The 21,878-nt window shown below is 39.9% G+C and overlaps 1 protein-coding gene across 5 annotated transcripts in view; it reads left to right on the top strand.

Annotated features, from left to right (window-relative positions):
• The window catches only part of sema6cb (semaphorin 6Cb), a 147,599-nt gene that overhangs the window by 70,042 nt on the left and 55,679 nt on the right, over window positions 1–21,878 (top strand). For 4 of the 5 annotated variants that reach the window (XM_075466159.1, XM_075466162.1, XM_075466163.1 and 1 more), the window contains 3 exons: window positions 13,492–13,694; window positions 19,209–19,323; window positions 20,719–20,776. In XM_075466159.1, coding sequence (XP_075322274.1) covers window positions 13,553–13,694; window positions 19,209–19,323; window positions 20,719–20,776 — 315 coding nt within the window. In that variant the 5' untranslated portion in view covers window positions 13,492–13,552. The remainder of the gene's footprint in view (window positions 1–13,491; window positions 13,695–19,208; window positions 19,324–20,718; window positions 20,777–21,878) is intronic. The other variant, XM_075466160.1, reaches the window with a different exon arrangement.

The following is a 21,878-nucleotide window of genomic DNA, read 5'->3' on the forward strand; positions in this document are numbered from 1 at the left end:
ACAGAGATAGCTTTCATTACTGCACAGCAAACTATTTTACTACGCATCTAGAAATATCACACGGTTGTATCCGTTCGCAACACGGGCATCATGCAAATACATTTTAAGTCTATCATTGTTTTCGTGTTTCACAGACCTCTCAGCACTCGGTTAGCTTGAGAATTGCACTTACAGACATAATTGAATAAAGATTTGGCTGAAAAGTGAGAGGATTGTTGTGGTTGTTGCAGTTCGCCTAAGGTTTCTAGGATTTATGATTTTCTGAAAACACAAATCTTGTTGAGTTGTCAAATTTTAATGAAGTATTTTGTCTAACATGCATTTTGGGCTGGGGATCAGCACTGCTTCTACATACTTGTGTTATATTTAAGATATTCCAGGAATAGAATCAGAGCATCAAACATAGGTTGTAAATGATTCCAACTGATATGAAGTTTCAGCAAAAACAGGTTGACGGCAATAGTTGTTTAACTTTTCCTATATGCAAATATGTGAAATATAAGAATTTATTAAATGTAACTATTTAAGAAGAAGCGCTGATTGTTTGGGAGAATGATAAACTCATTGTAAAAGCACTTTGTAGCCCCTAGAGAGAGTTAAAAACATAAGCGTGAACCATTTACCATACATTCAACCAGTCAAATATGAATTGTGATTAATGGGTCTAGTCGGAACTTTAAAATCACATGATCCACAAAACTAGCAGTTGCTTGAATATACCTTTGACTGTGGCTTTCAAAGGGCTTAATGCATAATTTCAAATGTTTTTTATGCATACAAGCATTACAAAAGAAGCAAACTTTTTCTGCTCTTGTACGCAGACACAATCAGCCTGTTGTCACAATGCAGCTACAAGAGTAATGGCCCCAGGTCTGCTCCTGAACACAGACTAATGAGAATCTCAAATCCGACAAGCAGAGTGCATTTATCACACACTCACACTTAATGACACCACCACCCAGGCTCAACAGCACACTCACGCCAGTATTTGGCCTCTTTATGGATGGCCCCGTTTGTCCCCTTGCTTTTCTATTATGATAGCTGCTTTGTCAAAGCTAGCGGAAGGATGAAGAGGGAGGAGAGGAGGAGGGGGAGGAGTAGAAACGGCATCAGTGGTAAGTCTTTCTGTTAAAAGAGGAGCTTTTCTTTTCTTTTCATGAGTTTGTCTTTCTGTCCTCATATTCTCCATGTCTGTAAAAACCTAAAGCGCAGTGGAGTCGAACCTTTTGGCTCAGGAATGATTAGGGATTTGATTGATAAATACAATATGCCGCTTTGATCTACCACTATAAAGTGTTTATATTTGTGAGGGGACTTTGAGCCAAGTACCCCTGATGTAGGACACTTAAAAGAACAGTCAGTCAAGGTAAGGTGGTTTTGGAAAAAAAAAAAAAAATGGACTTGAATAAGAATTCAGGAAAGCTTTAGTTTTTTGTAAAAGGTCCTCTTCTGTTCTATAGTTATTCATGTCAAGGCAGAAGTAATGACATCCTCAATACAATGTCTGTATAATCCATCTACATTGAATTGATTTAAGTGTTGGGTGGAAGGAAGGATTGAAGGATGACCTGAGCCCTAATTAGATGGCCCTAAGGAGGCTCTGCTGCTTCTAATGACTGTTGGGGGTTTAGACGGAGATAACGGCTTATCCTCCTAAAGTCCTTGAGAGGCAACATTATCTATACTGAGATCCAGGCCACGCTTAACACATAATTCAGACATGTTAGATGCTTGTAGAAAGACAAGCCGCTGACACTCCGTCTGAGCCGAGCAACAATGAAGCGCCATTTCTTTTTTTTAAGAACGACAGACGGCAGTAATCACTGCGTTCAATATCGAATCGTAGAGTGACGTGACTAATGGTCCCCGGGTGTTTTTCTCTATGTTCCTCTAGCAAACATTAACCATGTTAACTCATGAGGTGTGTTGCCTTCTCCAGTGATATCTGACAACCTTGTGAAAAACACTAAATTTGGGTTATGCTCCATGCTTTGCAAGCCCCAGCATTTCTTGACTCTTAAATATTGAAAATTAAATACTGTAGAGGGTGTGCTATAAGTTTGGCAGCCACATCTATGCAGAATATGGTTTTATCTGAGTTCATCATTGATCTCAATGGAACATTGTAGGGAATCATCCAATGGGGATCATCCAATGTCTCATTTGATGACTGTAACTTGAAATTAAAGCCATTCAGCACTGTGGATAATTTGTTACTGAACTAGGACCTACCAGCCTGAAACTGAGTGGTGGAATTGATTGTCTGCGTGATTCCAGACCAGTGAGCTGTGAGACACTGTCATTCCCTTCTTCATCCTCCTCCTCCTCATTGGGATATGTCTTTCTGCTGTCACTGTTCATGGCCCATTTCTCTGTCTGATGCCCCGCTCTTGTCTTATTCCTTACTTATTCCATGACACACAGCGGTCTTTGATTAGGTGCAAGGAGCCTCGCTGCTCTGCTGTATGTTTGCCCATGGCCACTGACTTTTCTTGGGAAAGACAGAGATGTAACAGCCATAAAAATTAGATAAACTGAACTTGAAAGCTGCTGGGTCTTTCAGTTTGGGTCTAGATGATATCATCAATGAGAGACAGCAGTAATAAAAGTGAGGTCAGCTGCCACTGTGGGCAACTGCCCTGAAAGGTAGTGCTGTCCTGATAAGACTGCTGTCTCTTTTCATCTCCTCTTTTAAGGCTTCGGTGTGTGATGAAGCTGACATGTGGATGTCTGCTTTGAATAGAGAAGGTGTTTAATAATTGGATGCATGCTCAGCGTGCAGAATGTTTGTCCCAAAGACAATGATAGAGTGTTTAATCTTCCCAGGAACAGCGAACCACAAAGGCATGATGATGCCATTACCTCTGTGAGGCACTCTCACAAAAAAGCCTTATTCTTACTCTTGATTTATATTTCCCTTCATCTGCATTGACCTCTCAGATTGCAAAAATCATTCATATATAAAAGCAGAGCTCACCACTTTTGTTCTTGCTCAAATGAAATTCACCAAATGTTCTTTTGTCTCCCATTCCTACGCTACCTCCTCTCCCCATTCCCGTCCTTATAGTCATGTTGGGGCAATGTGACAGCAATGGATCTTCTTGGTGACGGCTGTGTGATTACCTCTGCTAACAAGGGATAAAGGCAGTGGAGGAATCTTCACAGCTATTTATCTTCCTTTGATCAGTTTGCAGCCATTCTGCCTTCCTGCGTTTTATCTGTTGAGTATAAATCCCAGCGTTGGCACACCTGAAACTGAGGCGTCTTCTTTTGTCAAGACTAACAGATATAAGCAGGAGGCCTCTCACTGCATCACAATGACATGAAAAGATTGCCACACTGAGTGAAGACGGCGTTGATCGGCGGAGGGAGCAAAGTAACATCTTATCACTTCATTGCATACAGCACCCCCCACATTGAAATGGGCTAGACTTTAGAGATATGTCACTCATAATTCACTTTTTTTTTTATCAGGGGGGAATAGAAATTCTATTAGATTGATAATTTATGCAGGATGTATTTCCAAATAGGAAGTGCAAAGAGTTTGAAATGCAAACGGTGCTGCAAATTAATTGGTACCAAAGGGGGATAGAGATCAAAGGAGTTTCTGTGTTAATAGCCAACTCTCACTTTCTTCTTGTGGGCCACAAGAGTCCTGAGTAGTAGTGTTCCCCAGATTAAAAAGATCCTCAGCAAAATCAAAATAAAGTTACATGTCCCTCCACTCAATTTATTGGCTATGCAGGCATTGCATTTCTTAGACCAAGTAAAGAAAACTGTGATGTGCTGATTCCCAGGTCCCCTGTTTATCTGCAGCTGCCACAGCCACATAGCCTTGACTCCAGGTTTTTGTGTGTGTGGTTTTGCACTGTAGTTATATCCGACCACAATTGCACTCAACACTGTATGTTGATTTTTCTTTGCCATTGTAATTGTGGCGGAGAAAACAGCCTCACAAGCAATATAAGCTCTTAACCCACTCTGTGTGTTGCCATTTGGAAAACAAAAAGTCTAAATCTTGGTGTTTTGTCCAGCTTAAATGAGGTTTTCTTTCTGTGCTCTTGGATCCAATTCGATTGCTTGCTACTGATATCAGACGCAAAGTTTCTGGAATTCCCAGTACACAGTCTGATCAAAGTTAATTGGTTTACAAGTGTGACCTTGGACAGTAAATATGCAAATGGTTGCATAGGCATACTCTCAAACCAAATCTGATCAAAGAACCACAGACATACCTCTTAGCTATCACTGTTTCCCATCCCATGAATTGGGATATTCAGGGACCGACAAACATCCACCACTGTTTTCAAGCACCTGCTTTGTTTTGACTCGTAAGGAAAAAAAAATAGCAAAAGCTTTATCTAGAATGCACAATCCTTGGCGATAATAAACCTTTTTTCATTCTTTTTGTAGCAACTGTATTTAAAGCACATTATTAGCATATTTTAATCTTGCCTCATCTGCTGTCTGCTGCTCTCAGCTAACTTGGGTTTTTCTTCCTGTCTTTGTAGTGTGTCAGCAGCTCTCTGCAAATCAAGCCGGGCTCAGGCATGTAAAGTGTTCTGGGACAGGAGATTATCATTGTTTTTTCTTCCTTGGTATTAGCACTTTCCTTTGTTTATTCAGTGTACAGCATAGAACAAATGAGGTATGGTTGTATAAAGTAGAAGTTTTTTCCAATGGAAAAAATACCAAATTTACTCTAAATTTCAATGATTTCTTTTGCAAATTCCAATCTCTACAGTTAGCATTCGCATGTCCTTTCTCATCCATCTCTAAATATTTCCAAGGGATTTACCTGCAGTCAATAAGTGGGCTCACTTTAGCTGCTAGGTCCTACTGAAGTCCCTGAAATAGAAATGGAAAAACACAAAATACTGAAAACAACAACTTTCTTTTCCTTCTGCTAGGGGGTATCTAGTGATGATGCCCTTGAGAGAATGACGGTGCTTGGATTTGTCAGAACAGGGATCAGGTATTGTTTTCCCATAACATTGTAAATTATTAATAACAGAGATATTGGGAGGAGAAGTTTAGTCAACATTCCCTTTTTGTATAAGAAGGGGAGAAAGAGAGATGAAGGAGAGGGGGTAGCACAAATGCCACCCAACATATTTAAAATGGATCTCTGTGAGTAGGTGTCTGAGGACAGGCTTGTTTTAAATGCCACAAGGACCCCAGAAGATTGAAGGTGCACCCTGACTGATGGGGAGCACACACGGTTTGGGGGAGTTATAGGCCTCTCCTAAGATTAATTTAAATAATTAACAGGAGGCAGACACGTGTTGAGTATTTCTCTGATGGAAGTCTGATTCCTCTTCCAATGACGTCCCTTTGGGCTTCTTTTTTCCATTCCAAATGGACATGAAGACGATAGATGATGCCTGCAGCGATTCATAGATCGATCACAGAACCATCTCACTGTCTGAATCTTACATATATCCCTCTCTGTGAAGTCTGACCAGTTCATTGTCTGAGGGCAGAAGTCTTCAGTTCCCTTAAAATCTGCCGCTGAAGCCCAATTATAAACTTCACTCTAATCTACGGGGGATCTTCAATGAGGACAGAGTGAAGCCGACTGACATGGGGTAACAATCAATGGCCCTTGCGACGGGACAACGCATCACTTGTCTGAACTGTTGGCGCTGGGATTAAAGCGGCTATCTCCTGGGACCAGGCTGAGTGGCACGATGGTAAAGAGAGTCCCAACCTCCCCTGACAGACACATCTCAGCCCAGATGCCATCTTGCCCTCTCACTGCTATGGCACAGTGCAGACACTGAGAGTGAGACAACATTTTACTGACACCAGGCAGCTGACATACTAATCCAAGAACTAAAGGACTACAGGGACCATTGATTTTCTATTCTTGGTAAAATGCAAGAAGCCAACCGTCCCTCCTCTTCGACCAGGGATGCTAATGGACTTTTTAAACTGTTGCCACAGTGATCCCCTGGAGCCGTTCTGTTTTTACCCCTGCGGGGCCTCTGAAATGCTCTGAAATCCCCTACTCCTTTATCTGAGTTATTTGTATTCGACAGCCTAGCTTAGACATCTTGGTGGGGTTAAGTTTTTATACTCTGTATCTGCCTGGATGACAACGGGTAACACTGTAGGTCTACTCTCTGACCTCAGGCTTAAAATTGGGCATAAGTTATTTATCTTACATATACAAGAGTAATTATTTTTTGATGACATATTTTGAAACAATGTTATGATGATGTAGTCATTATTTCAATGTATTCTCCATTTAAAACCACCTATCTGTTTCAACCATAGAAGCTTTAAATGCTTTCTTAATTGAAGAAGAGATGTCACTACACTAGAATGAACTCTTGCACCATACGCCTAACAAACACATCTATATAATTCACATTGGTGTCCTGTGGGGGTTGTTCTCTCAATTATTGCCCTGGGCTCCTTGATCCCAGTTCCTCTTCGCTGTGACAACGTCTGCATGGTTAGCCATTGGAAATCTAATTGGCAAAGTTTCCCCTGTTTGACAGGGTTGAGAGAAGAGTTGAACTAACTACTAGGTAAAGGTAAGAATTGCTAAAAATGTTTTTAAAGGAATATTTATGGTCAATATTCATTAAGTACATCACATGCACCTCTGGGAAATGAAGTTTTTCCATAATCTGTCATGTTTGAATGTCAGCTCTTTGTTGAGTTTACTTCCAACAAGAGAAGGATGTGAGTGTTGGAGGAAAACAACTCGGTTCAGATGGGGATGAGCTGTGTGATTGGTGTCATGGGACTGCAGTTAGTGCGGTGGTCCGATGGACCTTCCAAAAGAAGTTTGAGGAGGGATGATATGGCTCAGGACTGAACAATGAAATGTTTGTCTGAACACAGACCGTTTAAATCATGTGCTGTTTTCCTCCTGTCACATTAAAACTCCCGTGTGGTTGTTTTTACAACGACGAGCAGGCAGTCGGGCTGTAGCAGCATTACATACACGCACAAACTGAAAAGCAAGGAAAACCAGATAACTTTACACACAGATGTTAATTCTTAATGGTAATGGAATATCTAATGTCTAGTGTGTCTGCTTTAAAGTTATGCTCCTCTGTGAAGATATTTATATAGCCTAGAGGCATGTTGGAGCCAGTTAATGGAGTTCTAAGTGGTGCCACAAAGACATTATTGGAAACTCATAACCATATGTGGTCTTGCATGTATTGCATTACATCTCATCTTGTATTGTACAAGCAGGCTTTGTTTAGTCTCCTTTTGGTCATGAACCTGAAATGCCGCCTCTGCTGCTTTAATTCAATCATGAAGCTTTAATATTGTGTCCTCAAACATACTTTGCACTTGACTCATCAACCGGTCACCGTATTCATGGTGTTATTATCGCACCCTGCATAAAAGCCTATTTTGTGGTGGCCTGCTGAGAGCAGAGGCTAATGTGCCTAATTATGTCTGAAATTATCGGAGTCGGGGGATGTGCTTGTTCATTTTGCTGACCAGCGTGTACTTCAAATATGTCAGAGTGAAAGATACTGTGGATTCAAACTTTTCATCAGCCAAGGGGCTCAGAGATACCCGTGTGCTCAGGGGTGAGACGTATGTTCTATTTTGTAGCTATCAAAATTGAGTGGATTAACCGTGCCAGCACTAAAGCATCAGGGAAGTGAGGGGGAATACTGGAGGGCAATTCTTCATCAACATCAGGAATGTGCTCTGCTGTTTAGCTGTGTGCAGCAGGTGTTGCAAGTAGGCGTCCCAAGTGTTGACAGGTGCGGGAAGTCCGATGCAGTTGATTGAGGATAAAATTGGAACTTGAATTTTGAAAGAATTTTTACGGGACTGTTAAAGGTCAAATGGGGACTGTTAAACATAAAAAATTTACTTGCATGAGTTTATGTATGAATGTAAATGACCAATAAAGGCAAAGATCTATAATTAATTTAGTCCCATTTATGCATTAATCCAGTAAAAAGGAGTAGATTCTGTGTGGATGCTTTATATCAGTCCAAAGACACAGGGCTGTTTGCTAATCCAAGTGAATGCCAGATAATCAATGATGTTCCCCAGCATCCCAGAAACCCCTGTGCTCTAAAGAGGTCCAACCCTGCCAGAGACTCCCAGATGGTTTAACAAGTTCAGTTCATTAAAAACAAAATGATCCAAGCCCTCCCTTCCAAACTCTATAACACAGAGAGAAAACGTGGGATGGGATAAGCAGCGGCTTATTTCCCTTCGACAGCTGTCAGCTCATCAGCCATCCACTCCCTCTTCAGACACACAGCCATTAACTGATCGACTGTCTGTTAGGTGGAATTAAGAGAGTTTAGAACTCCAGCGGGGGTTGTTGCATTGATGCATTTACATGGCAGGTAAACGTGGGAGCTCAGCAGCAGATGATGTGGTTTTACTGCGTCCATTTATATCCTAAAGGTCAAATTTCATACGCAGCCATTTTACTGAGGCAGGACACGGAATCACTCCACAGCTTGAGTATAACTAATTTAGAGGCTTAACTTTTAATGTAAGTGTCTGTTCCATGTAATTACTCCGGTGTTTGTTGCAGATTTGGAATATGTTCAAATGTCAAGACTTTGCTGAATGTTCCAGCGGGGATCAAAAACATAATTGATGTAGAACCATAGATGCTGTATTATAACAAGAACCCTTTGCTAGATTGGACCTAACTCAGTTTTTGTGCAGATGCACCTAAACCTTTACCATCCTGAATAAAAACATGTTTCCTGCAACAGTTTTTCACCAAAAGTTGGAAAACCTAAAAAGTGAATATGATGTAATCTGTAATAAGGGTTTGAAAAATAATTTGAAGGAGCTGTTGATGCCAAATTTCAATACATTTTGTACAGAAATGACAGCTGACCAGTAAACTTGGCAGGTAAGATATGTCCTATTTAGCTTTGAACAAACCAGAGTATTTAGTGTGTTAAAAGTGTAAAACTTAACGTTTCACTGTTGTAGGTTTGGTGGTTAAACTGTAATTGTAAATGACAGAAGATGAACTCACAAATGTGTTCAGAATGTTGTTGTTTTTTTTCATTAGTTTTTACCATCTCTATAATTGTAACAAACTCTCCGTCTGTCACACTCGAAATCTGAAGGTGAGGGATTCTAACGACTCATCGTTTTATTTACCATCATAACGCCTTTTTTCTTACTCACCCAGCTTCCTTTTGGCCTGGTTTTCTTGTTGAAATGACCCAGAGCCATAACAGTTTAGACTAACCAGTTCTGCAGCAACGAGCAGCTAAAATAAGTTGTTTTTGTTTACTGCATGGTGTCAGTAATGATATCTACTTTTGTGTCGGAGTAACTTTTTATTCATTTTTTTTTTTCATTTTTTTTATCTTGACTTGATTTTGCCTCAAGGAAAAAAAAACCTTTCTTCACATTTTGCAGTTTCTCAGTTTAAATTAACTCTTTGAAGCAGTGGAGCTTGAAAAATGTCTCCAGCACTTGCTCAGGTGCATAATCATGAAGTCCTCAACAGACTGCTTTATCGGAGTGTATTGGCTTGTTTCTTGGGGTGTTAGCTTGACTTTCAGAGGATATGACTGGTCTTGTGTAAGCACTCTGTTACTCAGTCTGGTTTTCTTGTTTTGCATGCGTCATCATCACACTCTGCTGGCTGCCTTCCTTGGGCTAAGTAGGTTGTCAATAAATGATTTCTGCCTTTCTTCTTCACACGTTTCCTGGATGTGCTGATTATTTTTTTGGGTGACTGCTTGTGCATATTCATGAGAGAAGTTGGTTTGTTATATAGATCTTTTGACATTTAGACTTCGTTTAACCATGCACATAATCCAACTTATCCCTAAATGTTGTTGACATTTTAAGGGATCTTTCTCATCGATTTATCTTCTCGAGCAAAACCACTATAGTATAATCTTTTTGAGGAAATGACAGTCCTCCCAGGCAGGGAAAGCATCCAAATCATTGCATATAAGGCCAATCCATCAGGTATATCGTCCTCGTATACTGCCAAAAGAAGGCCCCACAAGCTATTGCAATTCACAAAGTAAACACAAGCAGACTCCCCCACTTCCATTAGTTTATGGCACTGTGATCATTGCTTGACCTCATTGCTAAATGCAGTTTCTACCCTGCATTTCAAATGAGGCAGACCATTCTCACTACTGATAACAGTTCACGTCTCTGTTGAATTAATTTTCTGGTCCCGCTTAAAACTATGTGGCCCGAGTCATATTGCCAGGTGACACTGTGCATAAAGTTGGCAGGGCTTATGAGAAGCCCTGCAGAGGACACATTGCCCTCAGTAAGTTGGCATGGAATGCAGGTAATCGCAGCTTTAAGTTAGCTTTGACAAACTTCTCTTCCATCCATCTGTTACTATATCCTCTATTATCACACAGTTGTGGAAATGAACTTCCATACATGATCTCAGTCTTGTGCACAGTGTGTGGAGTTGGCCCACACAGACTTTGTTTTGGACAAATATTCTCAGAGTTCTTTTGTCAATGTATTAAGATGCTAGTATGAATTCATGCAGATAGAGGAATTTGCAACATTTTTTAAGTAAAGCTGTCGTCGCTTTCTTCTGTTTGGTTCATTCTGTGTTTCTGTGATGTTAAAATTAAATGGGGTCTCTTTGCCTTTTCTGTTGACAAAATAGGATTTCATGACTATTGTTCACTAGGTCTAATTATTACACAATGAAGGATTCACTTCCTGGTTGTCAGACTCTTTCGTAAGGCCTCAGTATGCTTCTCCGTCGCTATCCGTCTCCGTAGTCCGTACTTTCGAAGTTCTCTGTCGGCCTGTCGGATACGCAAGGCAATTCACCTCCCGATCAGTAGGCGTTGCTACGTTAGACGACCTAATCTCGCGGCGTCTATTGTGAAAGTCGTTGAGTGATTGTTCACCTTCCGGCTCCGTTCCACTCCTCACAGTGAACGATGGCGACCGAGAGAGAAAGACTGTTGTTGGAGCTTATTGATATGCAAATAATTTTGACCAAATGTTGACCGACCACACAGTAAACTCTTTCAAAAATGGCGGTGTTGTTGTTCTGAGAGGACGGCGCTAAACCGGAAAAGTAATTCGGGAAATGATGTTGTTAGCCGACCAATCACAACCCTTGCGGTCTCCGCGAGTCTCCTCGACGGATAGATAGGAATTTTGGCTGACGCACGTAAGCGAAGGAGAGAGCTCTCTGTAGCTCTCCGTAGGCGACCATAAATCAGCCTTTATCTGGTTATTTCTTACAATCTGAAAAAAATGGCATTACATATGGAACGGCTCTTCGGCTTTTTGAGCAGTTCTTGAATGAATTGGTCATTTGTTCCCTGTCAGTTGACTGCTGTCATGTTTACATTCGAGTCTGCACAGGCAGTTTTTATTTTCAAGTATTTGATTTACTATGTTGTTCCTGTGTCTGATTTCTTGCATGTCCTATATTCTCTGTGTAACTTGTCATAATTTCCATCAAGAAATAAACCAACCTCATGTATTTAGCGGAGCAGGGAGCTTATTTTGAGAATGGTAATAATGATAATAGAAAAAGGCTTGATGATAAAACATGCTTGCTTCAATAGTGACAACAGACCATCTCACACATAAGAGACCTCCTCTACGTCTTCCCATTTTTTGTTTTATTCCAGCAGAGATTCAGCTCAGGGCATCAGAGCTCAGGGCCTCTGAAGTACTAAATGAATTGCCCTCCAGCCTGGGTTTCTGAAACCCACCGTTTTGCATTTGATCGCTGTGATCAACTCATGGATCCTGGGATGTGATTCAAGAACTTCCAGGGTTAGGGCTGGGTACTGAGCTCAGTACTTTAAAGATTACTGCCTTGAATGCGTCTGTACTTTAGAGCACAGATTGATATTAATTTCAGTTCTTGAGAACCCATCTGGTATATGTTGGAGAGGTTGCAAGACTCTAGCTCTAATTCCATCAGGGCAATGCAGGGTTTCCCATTTGAGGCTACCACAATAAATATTTGCTTGCAACAAACTGATCTTGTTTTTGCAGCAACCCACTCTGTTTTCCATCCTCTTCTGATATTCTTCCAAACGGACTAAACCTACACCGTGCTGCGCGCTTTCTCTGCCCGCTGAACACAAACTTCTCCTCTGATCCTGTCTCCCTGCAGCCTCGTCGCACTGTTAACGCATCACTTTGTTAACGCAGAGAGAATAACAATAATGCATCAGAAAAAGTTAGTTTGATACCAGTACAGAATTAGTTACTGGTACTGATATAATTTTAAATGAGAACAATATCCATCCCTAGATATTGTGCACCTCGGTGTATTTGACACCAGGGGTTCACAGTAACTAATGCAGCACTATATCCTTCACTTTTAAATGAAGAGAACTTAAATGTGTTCTTAAACGGAGTCAAAAGAATTTTACATTTAGATTGAACTTTAATTCTCCTCTATTTATGCATTCTGTCTCTGAATTTCTAAAGTGATTATTGTGAGTTACTGAGAACTGTTATTGATCACAAAGTGAGAATGCACTATAGTATTAAAGAGCGACAAGTAAAATAAATGCACTGTAGAAATAAAATTTTTCCCAACCATCATGTCTTTGGAATGGATCCATCTAGTAGTTTATACAGAAATTTTTTGAGCACATTCCTAATATGATGGTCCATGACCTGTAGCTTTCAATGGGTGTCCATTTTAAGCGCCCTCTCCCTTTGGTGCTCATTCAGTCTGCATGCAACAATGCTGTGCTCTGCATCCTTGCAGCTACACTGCTCCAGAAATTGCCTGGCCAGCCTTCTCCTTTATTATTCTCTGGTGGTATGGAATGATGAATTGATGCTCATCTTCCTTTAGCCCTGTATATTTCAGGCAAATAGAGTTGTTATGTTTTAGACAGTCTATGTGGCGCTTTTTCCGATTTGTTAAACCTTAAAGAATGTCCCTGGTGAATTGTAAAAAGTATTTCAGTTTTTGTTTAAGTGAACAAAAGTTCACTCATTTGATCCCAAGATTGTCTTATTGTCAATTTAAAAGATGATAAACTGTAAAGATACGTATGGAGACCCCCAACCTCACTTATTAACACCAAAGGTAGAACAAGCTGTTGCAACTGTGCCCTGTCAGCTGTGACAGACATAGGTGGGCGGGTGATGTGGCAGGTGTCCCGGTGGTCAAGGCACCGGTGGCCTGCCTCCCCTGCTGGCTGCCTCCTCCCTGTGCCTGGGTCTCCCTCTGACTCCATCTGCCCCTTTTTATGTCTGTTTGCTCTCTCATCACAGTGGTTCGGCAGCTACTCAATCACATTGCCGCATTGACATAAGGCAGTGCATGCTAATAAGAGTTTTACCTGCCATCTTTCTATATTGCTGCCGTCATTGTTCTGTAACATACTTGCTGCAGTTTAATTTAGAAAATTATCAAAAAACATCAGCACAATATGGATACGCTGAGACTAATCCAGTTTATTCATCCTGTGTCATGTGGATAACACCGTGGAGTCTGAGATGTACAGTTCTAACCCTCATAACCTTTTGTCTCATTTTAAGGTAGGTTGGGGGAGTCTGCTGCGGGCCATGTGTTTCTGGTGAGGTCTCATCTTCTATCAAAATGAGGCTGATGCCTGGATCGCCTCGACCCATCGTGCCGGCCCTGCTGGCTCTCACCTTAGTCGCCTTTTTACCTCAGCTGTCCTCAGGAGCCACACCATTCCCACAAGACCTGGAACCAATCAGCATCATTGGCAGGGAATGTAAGTTCTACATCTGTGTTGCCATGGTGATTCTTGTTTCAGGAGTACATGTTTAACAAGAGTGATATCTCATCACTGGGGAACATGACTCGGTGAGGTGCTTGTTTTTTGCCATTTTTGCATAAAGTATGTTTGTAGAGGTTAATTCTGTTGCTGGAATATTTGTTCCCTGTCATTGACTGTCAATGCAACTGCAGCAATCAGAATTAGACTTTGTTTTTCTGTTATTACTTGTAGTACTGAATACAAATCATAATCTGTCAAATGAATTACTTGTTAGTTTCTCATCTTTGCATCTTGCAGAGGAAGAGCAGGCATCTGGACCAGAAGCCATTTGAAAAAAAAAAATTGAAAAAAGAAAGAATTAAAACAAAAAAATGTATTTGCTCTCGTCTATATTCAAACACATTTTTTGGAAACAAAACTTTAGGAAAACTCAGTTTAGGATGAATATGTTTAAAACCCATCCATCCATCCATCATCTTCCGCTGGTCCGGGGATCGGGTCGCGGGGGCAGCAGCTTGAGCAAAGAGACCCAGACGTCCCTGTCCCCGGCCACTTCCTCCAGCTTTTCTGGGGGGACCCCGAGGCGTTCCCAGGCCAGCCGAGAGACATAGTCTCTCCAACGTGTCCTGGGTCTTCCCCGGGGCCTCCTCCCAGTGGGACGGGCCCGGAACACCTCACCGGGGAGGCGTCCAGTAGGCATTCTCTCTAGATGCCCGAGCCACCTCATCTGACTCCTCTCGATGCGATGTTAAATGTTTAAAACTTTTAGAATTAAAATTGTGTTGACAGGAGTTTTTTGGCCTGCCACGTCAGTTAGTATGCAGTTATGTTTGGATTGACCTGGTTTCATGTACAGATATCCCCTTTATTTAGCAACAGTAGCTAACTGTATTGAGAAAACAGAAGTTGCTGCCAGTTTTGGACAAGACCTGTTCGGCCTTGTTGTTGGTTGAACTACTTTGAAAATGAAGTAGTTGTTGCTGCAGAATGGCAAGAGCATTTCTCTGTTGTCTTCAATTGAGCTGCATCACCCACACATTGAGGGACAGACAATCATCTGCCAGAAAAGTTGTGCACAGCAAGGGGAGGTCACACATGACGGCAAACACCTTTGCATTGTTCAGACAAGTGATTTCAGAGAATAATGAGAACTTGTACCATGTCTGGTTACCTGTCACTGCTGAACTTGTATAGTTATGGTTGTGTTTTGCTTTTCTTTATGGACGTTTTTCTTTTTCTAAAGAACAATGAAGGGAAAAACTTTTTAAAAATCCAAAACAAGGACCAAGAGGTGCTGAATGAGCATTATTACTCTGATAGTCTTAATTGACTGCACCTATGAAAATGTGGTTGAAAGACGAAAAGGTATCACTGCTGAGACTTTCCCAGGGTTTTCACTCTCCATTTTATATTGCAGCCCATGAGCCACACTGTAAACCCGGAATTTGTTTTCAATTAAACGTTTTAGTGTTCATTACTTATTCTATTATGTTTTGTAAAAATCTATGTAATTACTAAATCAAATTAGTTCTTTGGATTAGAAATGTGAAAATATACACTGCAATGATCATGTTAAGCAGAGATTACATATAAAGTTATGTTCTGTGAGGGAGGGGCGGAGCCTATTTGAAGTTCAACTGAGAGTCAAGACCCGTCCTGTGTGAGAGCGTGACCAGCTCGATTTTTGGAGAAAACTGAATTGTGTATTTAAAAATAAACTGTGGATGTTTTAAAGTAGTTTTAACGACACTAAGTAGACGGAAGAGTGTGTAAAGCAATTATTAAGATCGGTCTGGTTGCTAAACGTTTGCTAAAGGTTAGCTTAAGACTGCACCAGTCTTAATTCATTATTGCTGCAGTGAATTATTTGTGTTAATTGTTAATTTCAATGTTTTCTGAAATAAAATAACTTGAACAATTTAAAAGTATTTTTTAATTTCTTCCTTCCCATACAAATTTCTTTTTAAACAATATATTGTGGCGTGCTTTGGGTGTGTTGCCGCATTGCATTATGGGTGCTCTCTGTTTCCCGTTTATGTGCTGTATTTAGTGCTGTGGTAGAGTTTGTATGTGTTTTATGTTTATGTTCTGTAGGCAGTGACGGTGTAGTACAAGGTTTTTGTTCGTGTTGCATTTTAACTAAATCTGCACCATAACTGAAAGTGGTGAGATAGAAAGTTACCACCACTTGTTCGAATACATGTGGGTTGGTTGAAATTCACTATTGTTCCTGTGAATTATCTGTCAAGATAAAAGTGCTTACTGCAGGAGGAAGTCTGGACTAAGCCTTTTCTTGCCTCCACCTCTACCATTACTACAATGGTATATACAAACTCTAAATCAAAACAGTATAAGTCATTAATTAAAATTTGAAGACAATACATTACTTATATCAACAAATGATGTTAAGTAATGCTTTTATATATATTTATGTGCATTTGACCTAAAATGGTTGGCTAGACCTCAGGAAAGAGATAAGTTATGTGAACTAATGGTTTTGAGTAAAGGTTACTAATGTAAACTTGAATATGTCTAAGTTATCTATGCCAATACAACTTAAAAGGTTTAGTTTCATGTTTTGTAAAAACTTAAACGGGATAAGGCAACGGGTTTCCACGCGATTTTCTAGTAAACTCAACTAGTTCGGGTTAAGAGTGCAGGTTGGAACATAAGTGGAGAATTTTCATAAATCAGAATTTTCTTGGTGCAATTCCAGTCGATGTAAATTAATACTAAATTGTGACTGAGTACCACAACAAAACTTGAAATAAGGTTTTGACTGAAGACTTCGACACCTCTGACACACTGCCTCACCAGAGTCCCCAAAGGGCCCGTCACTGGTGAGGTCTATAGGTGAGGCCTTGGCTACTAACTAAAATGACCCATAATTGATTTAAGAGGTGGCAGAGACCATGGCCCACACAATATAATTGATCTATCTGGAGGAGAGTAACGCAACCATTAGCAGAAATAGCTGTGCTAATAGTGCTATATGTGGACCTCCATCCCAGGTGTAATGAGAGCAATTTGTCACCACTGGTTCGAGCTGGTGACAACGTGGAGCAAGGTCCCTCACAACTCTGTGACACATCCATTATGAATCGTAGTACTTTGTCAGAACAAAGTCGATGAAATCGGACCTCCTTCTGAAAAAGGATCAGATAGCTCTGTTTCCATGCAATTTGCCAGATAAAGGGCATTATGCTAACCACGTTCAACAAATTGTCTTCTATTTTACATAATTTCTGATACAAAAGTCGTTGATTCTTTTCTGTTGAATTAAATTCTGAGCGTGCATATGCTCTGTTCCATATTTCAATGATTGCTGTTGGACACTTCTACTGTAGAAGACCAAGAACTGTATCGAATTGACTGTTATTTGATGCTTTCACCCCAAAACCCTTTGAGTTTGGAGGATACATTTTGTTTCCTATCATCCATTTTTCAGTATTAGAAAACAACTAATTGCTTTTGTACAATGAACTGATCCCTAATGGTGCTTAAAACCGTGAAGCACATGGTTTAACTGTTCCCTTTACAGACTGATTATTATGTTGCTTTTTGTTGTTGGCCATTTTATTACCTTAACATTTACGCAATGGACTGCACAGATGTAGGTATAGTCTTTATGCTGTCATTGAAAGTAAAGTTAAATTCATGGGGTTTTACTGCTTATGAGATGGCAGAGCACTTTACAAGGATTTACAGTAGAATAAGATGGAACATTGTCATTGTTTCATCAAATTTCTTGTCTTTTCTGTCTTGTCTTTAATAATGAGTTGATCCTTTTAATTGGTTGTAATTTTTTTTTCTGATGAACTGAAGGCTTAATTGTTACAAATGTATTAGATTGCAGGAAAAGTTGAGCAATGTTTAATTTTGCTCAACACCAGTGTTGTTTGGTGTAAGTTTTCATTGGGATCTAAGTCTGTGATCCAGTGATAAACTGAACACAATAAGTGAGTGAACTCTGGGCACCATCACATGCTCCTTACTTTTTCCCCAAGCAGGGATCCAGCTGCCTCTGAACGATATGCGATGTGAAGTTGCCGAAGAGTAATTAGAAATGTTCATTTGCCAGGGGCAGGACAGCAGGGCGGCCCTTAGAGCCAGTGGGAGTCCTTGCACCCGACAGCACGGCAAGGTCCAGCACTCAGCCAGACATTAGGCATTTAAATCTTTAAACAGTCAATTTGAGACGAGTAGTTAAGGGAGCAAACTGCTCCCTGTAGAGGGGACTAATTTCAGATTGTGGGGTATTTCTACTGAGGATGGCGTGTTCTGCAGCCGCCCAGGTTAGATGAGAAGCTGGAGGGCACTTCATATAGTACTTCAGAGGCCCTGAGCTCTGATGCCCTGAGCTGAATCTCTGCTGGAATGAAACAAAAAATGGGAAGATGTAGAGGAGGTCTCTTGTGTGTGAGATGGTCTGTTGTCACTATTGAAGCAAGCGTGTTTTATCATCAAGCCTTTTTCTATTATCATTATTACCATCATCATTATTATTATACTTACTGTGGAAGGCATGTAAATGTTCTGATTTGCTGTCATTTTGCCATTTAAAGCCTGGAAGTCACCACCCATTGTCTGAATCCATTTCCTTTTAGTGACCTATTTTGCTGTTGGAGTAGAGGAGGGAAACATATATTTGCATGCAGAAGAAGAAAAACTGAAAGTCTTCTACAATGTAACATAGAGCTGATGTATCACTCTTACTGTTTGCTGCACCTCACTAAGTTCAACACATCTAATCATTTTTCATCCATGAACAAAGGATTTTCAGTTTTATCATCATTCAATTGTATACTTTGTTTTCTTCTCATTTTTAAGGATTTTAAAGCTCATTTTGCAATGTGCAGCTATTCAAATGGCTTTTCTGATAACTCTTAAGTGAACTTTTGTGACCTCAAACGGATAATTGCTAATTGAACGTGGGTCGACCCAGACACTCTCCTCTGAAATGCTTCTTTTTTTTTTTTTTTTTACCTTGTCCTCACTTGGCACACTCCCCAGACATGTCTGTTCAGAAGTTTACCGGGAGTCATTTTATTTAAATCAGATTGACTTCTGTGACACGCCTAATTTGCAACTTGGTATGCTGTCTTTTTTAACGCATCCACCTCCACAAGAGCACATTAGCATATGCTATATGCGCTCATTTTTGGGCACAATAGACCAGATTGTAACCTTCTGCATAGGGTTCTGTCGATTTCAAATAATTCTGTGGATAAATGATCTGCTATTGTTGTACAGCTGCCATTGTATGATTGTTAAACCTGACAAACGGATGTTTTTTTTAAAATATGTGATTTGACAACAAAGCAGGGAAAAGGCTTGCTTTTCAGTTGGGGTTTTTTTTCACCTCAGTGAATAGTCGAAGTTGAGCTCTTTCTCAGTATCAAAATAAAGGTGTAAACAAAATGTGAAGGGAAAGTTTATCTTAGTGGTAAAGAAATTATGTGTACTTTAAATATTTTCTCCTTTTCTCTATCTTTTGACCCCATGCAGCGTCGTATCTCTACCCCAGCTTCCAGGGACTCATGTCAGACAATGACACTGTCCGCCTGGGTTTGGACTTCCAGAGGATGCTGAGGATCAACCACATGCTCTACATCGCAGCCCGGTCAGTCATCGCTGCTCACCTGCTAATTTATATTACCAAAAAATGATGTAGCTCTGTTTACTTGTTTTGTTTTTTTTTTTTTTTCTTCATTACTACTTTGTGCAATTTTAACAAAGTGACGGAGTCGAGACTAATAATTGTACACATTTACATACACGTCGGTAACCTCTAAATTGTTGCACAGATGCTCCAGTCAATCATATTTTTGCTGCTAATTAATTTTCTTACTTTCTGATTATTAGTTATATCCTATATATATTTATAGATATGCTTGATTCTAAACAATGCATGCTGTTATTGCCTTGTATTATTCATTTACCGTGTTAGCAGGAATAAAGCAAATTGACTCCTGAAAAGGGGGTAATAAATAAAAATGTGCAACGGAAATTCACCAGAAGCAAACGGAAGATAACAGCCACCAAGTTGAAATTATTAAAAAATAAAAAAAAGCTAAACAAACATTTTTTTACATTGTTTTTTATTTTTTTATTTCCTTTGGGCAATAATAATAAGAAAAAACAATTATTTAACTTTTTTTTTTTTTTTAAACCAATTATTGGAGTCTCCCTTAATTAGAAAATGATCAAAATTGGGGTAAAAAAAATGACATACGGTATACTTTACATGTATGTGGAAGAGACCGTTTAAGCAGGGTTACATCCACAAAACTTTAATAAGATAAAGTATAGTCATTCAAAAATGTGTTCTACCAAACAGTAAAGCGGGACTTTAAAGGGTTAAGTCGGATGTCTGAGAACGAACCTTTAGCTTCTAACATATTTGAGACAAAAGCACTTCACTAAACTGCTTTCATGTTTGCAGTTTAAGCTGAACTGCTGAAGTTTTCTGTTTGCATCTCTGTGCCTAATTGCATATGCTCCCCTCTCGATCAAGATGTCGAAGGGTAATTATCTAAAAAGTACAATGTTGCACCTCCTCTGCCTACTCTAACTGTGCAAACTAAATTCTGCAGTTTTTGGCTCTGTCCCAAACTGCAGCTTTCCCTCTGCCAAGTACTCTGTCCAAAAGGTATGGAGAGTCCTGATGTACGTAAAGAGGCTTGATATTTTCCACAGTTGCGTTCAAAGTGTATGCCTCACTTCACAAAGTGATTCATATGGGTTTTGTCAATAGTTAGGGAAACTTTTGTGAGGTCCTAAAGCCAAAAAAAAAGCCAATAAATCTTTCCCGTTAATCCAGCTTTCAGCCTGTATTGTTGAACAGCTGCGATCAATAGTGTCTAGTGAAATCAAAGTTTTTATCTTTTGGTTCGGTGGAATGACTAGGTCAGAGTCTTATGGAGGTTTGTTTTCAAGTTTGTATTTAAAAAGCATCAAGGCCGAAGAAAAAGATGTGCATGCGTGCCCTGCTAATGTCTTTACTCTTTTCCTGCAGGGACCATGTGTTTGCGATCAATCTCGCCACTTCATCTGAGCAGATAATCCCACAACAGGTAGGAAAATCTATTTGCGCTGGCATTCAGGTACCATGTGTTTCAAAACTTTATGTTTTGGTTTATCATAAATCCTGTACTTTATGCATGTGAAATTGATTTCAGATACTAGACGATGACAGCGGTCTGTTGATTTCCTTAAAATAAAAGCTGCTCTCCATGATGACTTCACTCTTAGACTTTGACATTTAGGGGTTTGATCCTTTTAATTGATCAGAATCTGTCTATAATCTAGGAGTTGCAAGCCTTAAATGACCATTTCTTGCTATAAAGTTAAATGTTTTAGGATTCTGTGGTCATTAAATATTCAATGAACAGAGAAGTCTTGTCATTTATTTAAGTTATCATGGATTTTTCTTCATTAGTGACTGACTGGATGGTATGCCACCTATACAAATGGATCTACACCAATTTTAAAGAAGGGTTTAATGCAATACAGTGCTCTCTGTATGGCATTTTTGTCTATTTTTTTTTTTTTCTGGACTGCACTGTGTTTATACGGAAAGAAATCTCTTGTGGTGTCTGTATCTCATTATTTTCCTTCCTACCCTTTGCCTGACTTTTCACTCAAGTATTAAGCAATCTCTCTTCAGACCTATATCCTCCACAAGTGGAGCAGTGCTTGAAGTGCCGTGCTGCCTTTTATCTGAATCTCATTTGTCAAACACGATTGCTCCTAAATAAAAGCCCTCTGTGGTCTGCACTTTTGTTTGCTTGTATGTAGATTGGCACCAAACACAGATATTCACTCTGATAAGGCCACCGCTCCATGTCAAGGAGATCTAAGCTATTGATTTGGGTGTAGACTGTGGCACAAACAAATGGGAACTTTTAAGTACTACAGTGTTCAATTGTAATATAAGAACCTAAATATTGAATGTTTGAAGTGTTTTTCCATCTATTCTCTCAAGCCTCTCTTGCCTCCAGTATGACTGAGTGGAAAATTATAAAGACTGTTCCCATATTCTTCTTTTCAATCTGCTTTTCCTGCTATCTGTCTGAGCTTGGTCATTAGTGTGTGACTGACTCATATCACCAGAAAATGGTGTTTCATTCTCATCACAGATCCATTCCTTCATGCGGGCAGCCATTCACATCCTCT

This window comes from Odontesthes bonariensis, chromosome 5 (genome assembly GCF_027942865.1).
Source record: "Odontesthes bonariensis isolate fOdoBon6 chromosome 5, fOdoBon6.hap1, whole genome shotgun sequence".
NCBI lineage: Eukaryota > Metazoa > Chordata > Actinopteri > Atheriniformes > Atherinopsidae > Odontesthes > Odontesthes bonariensis.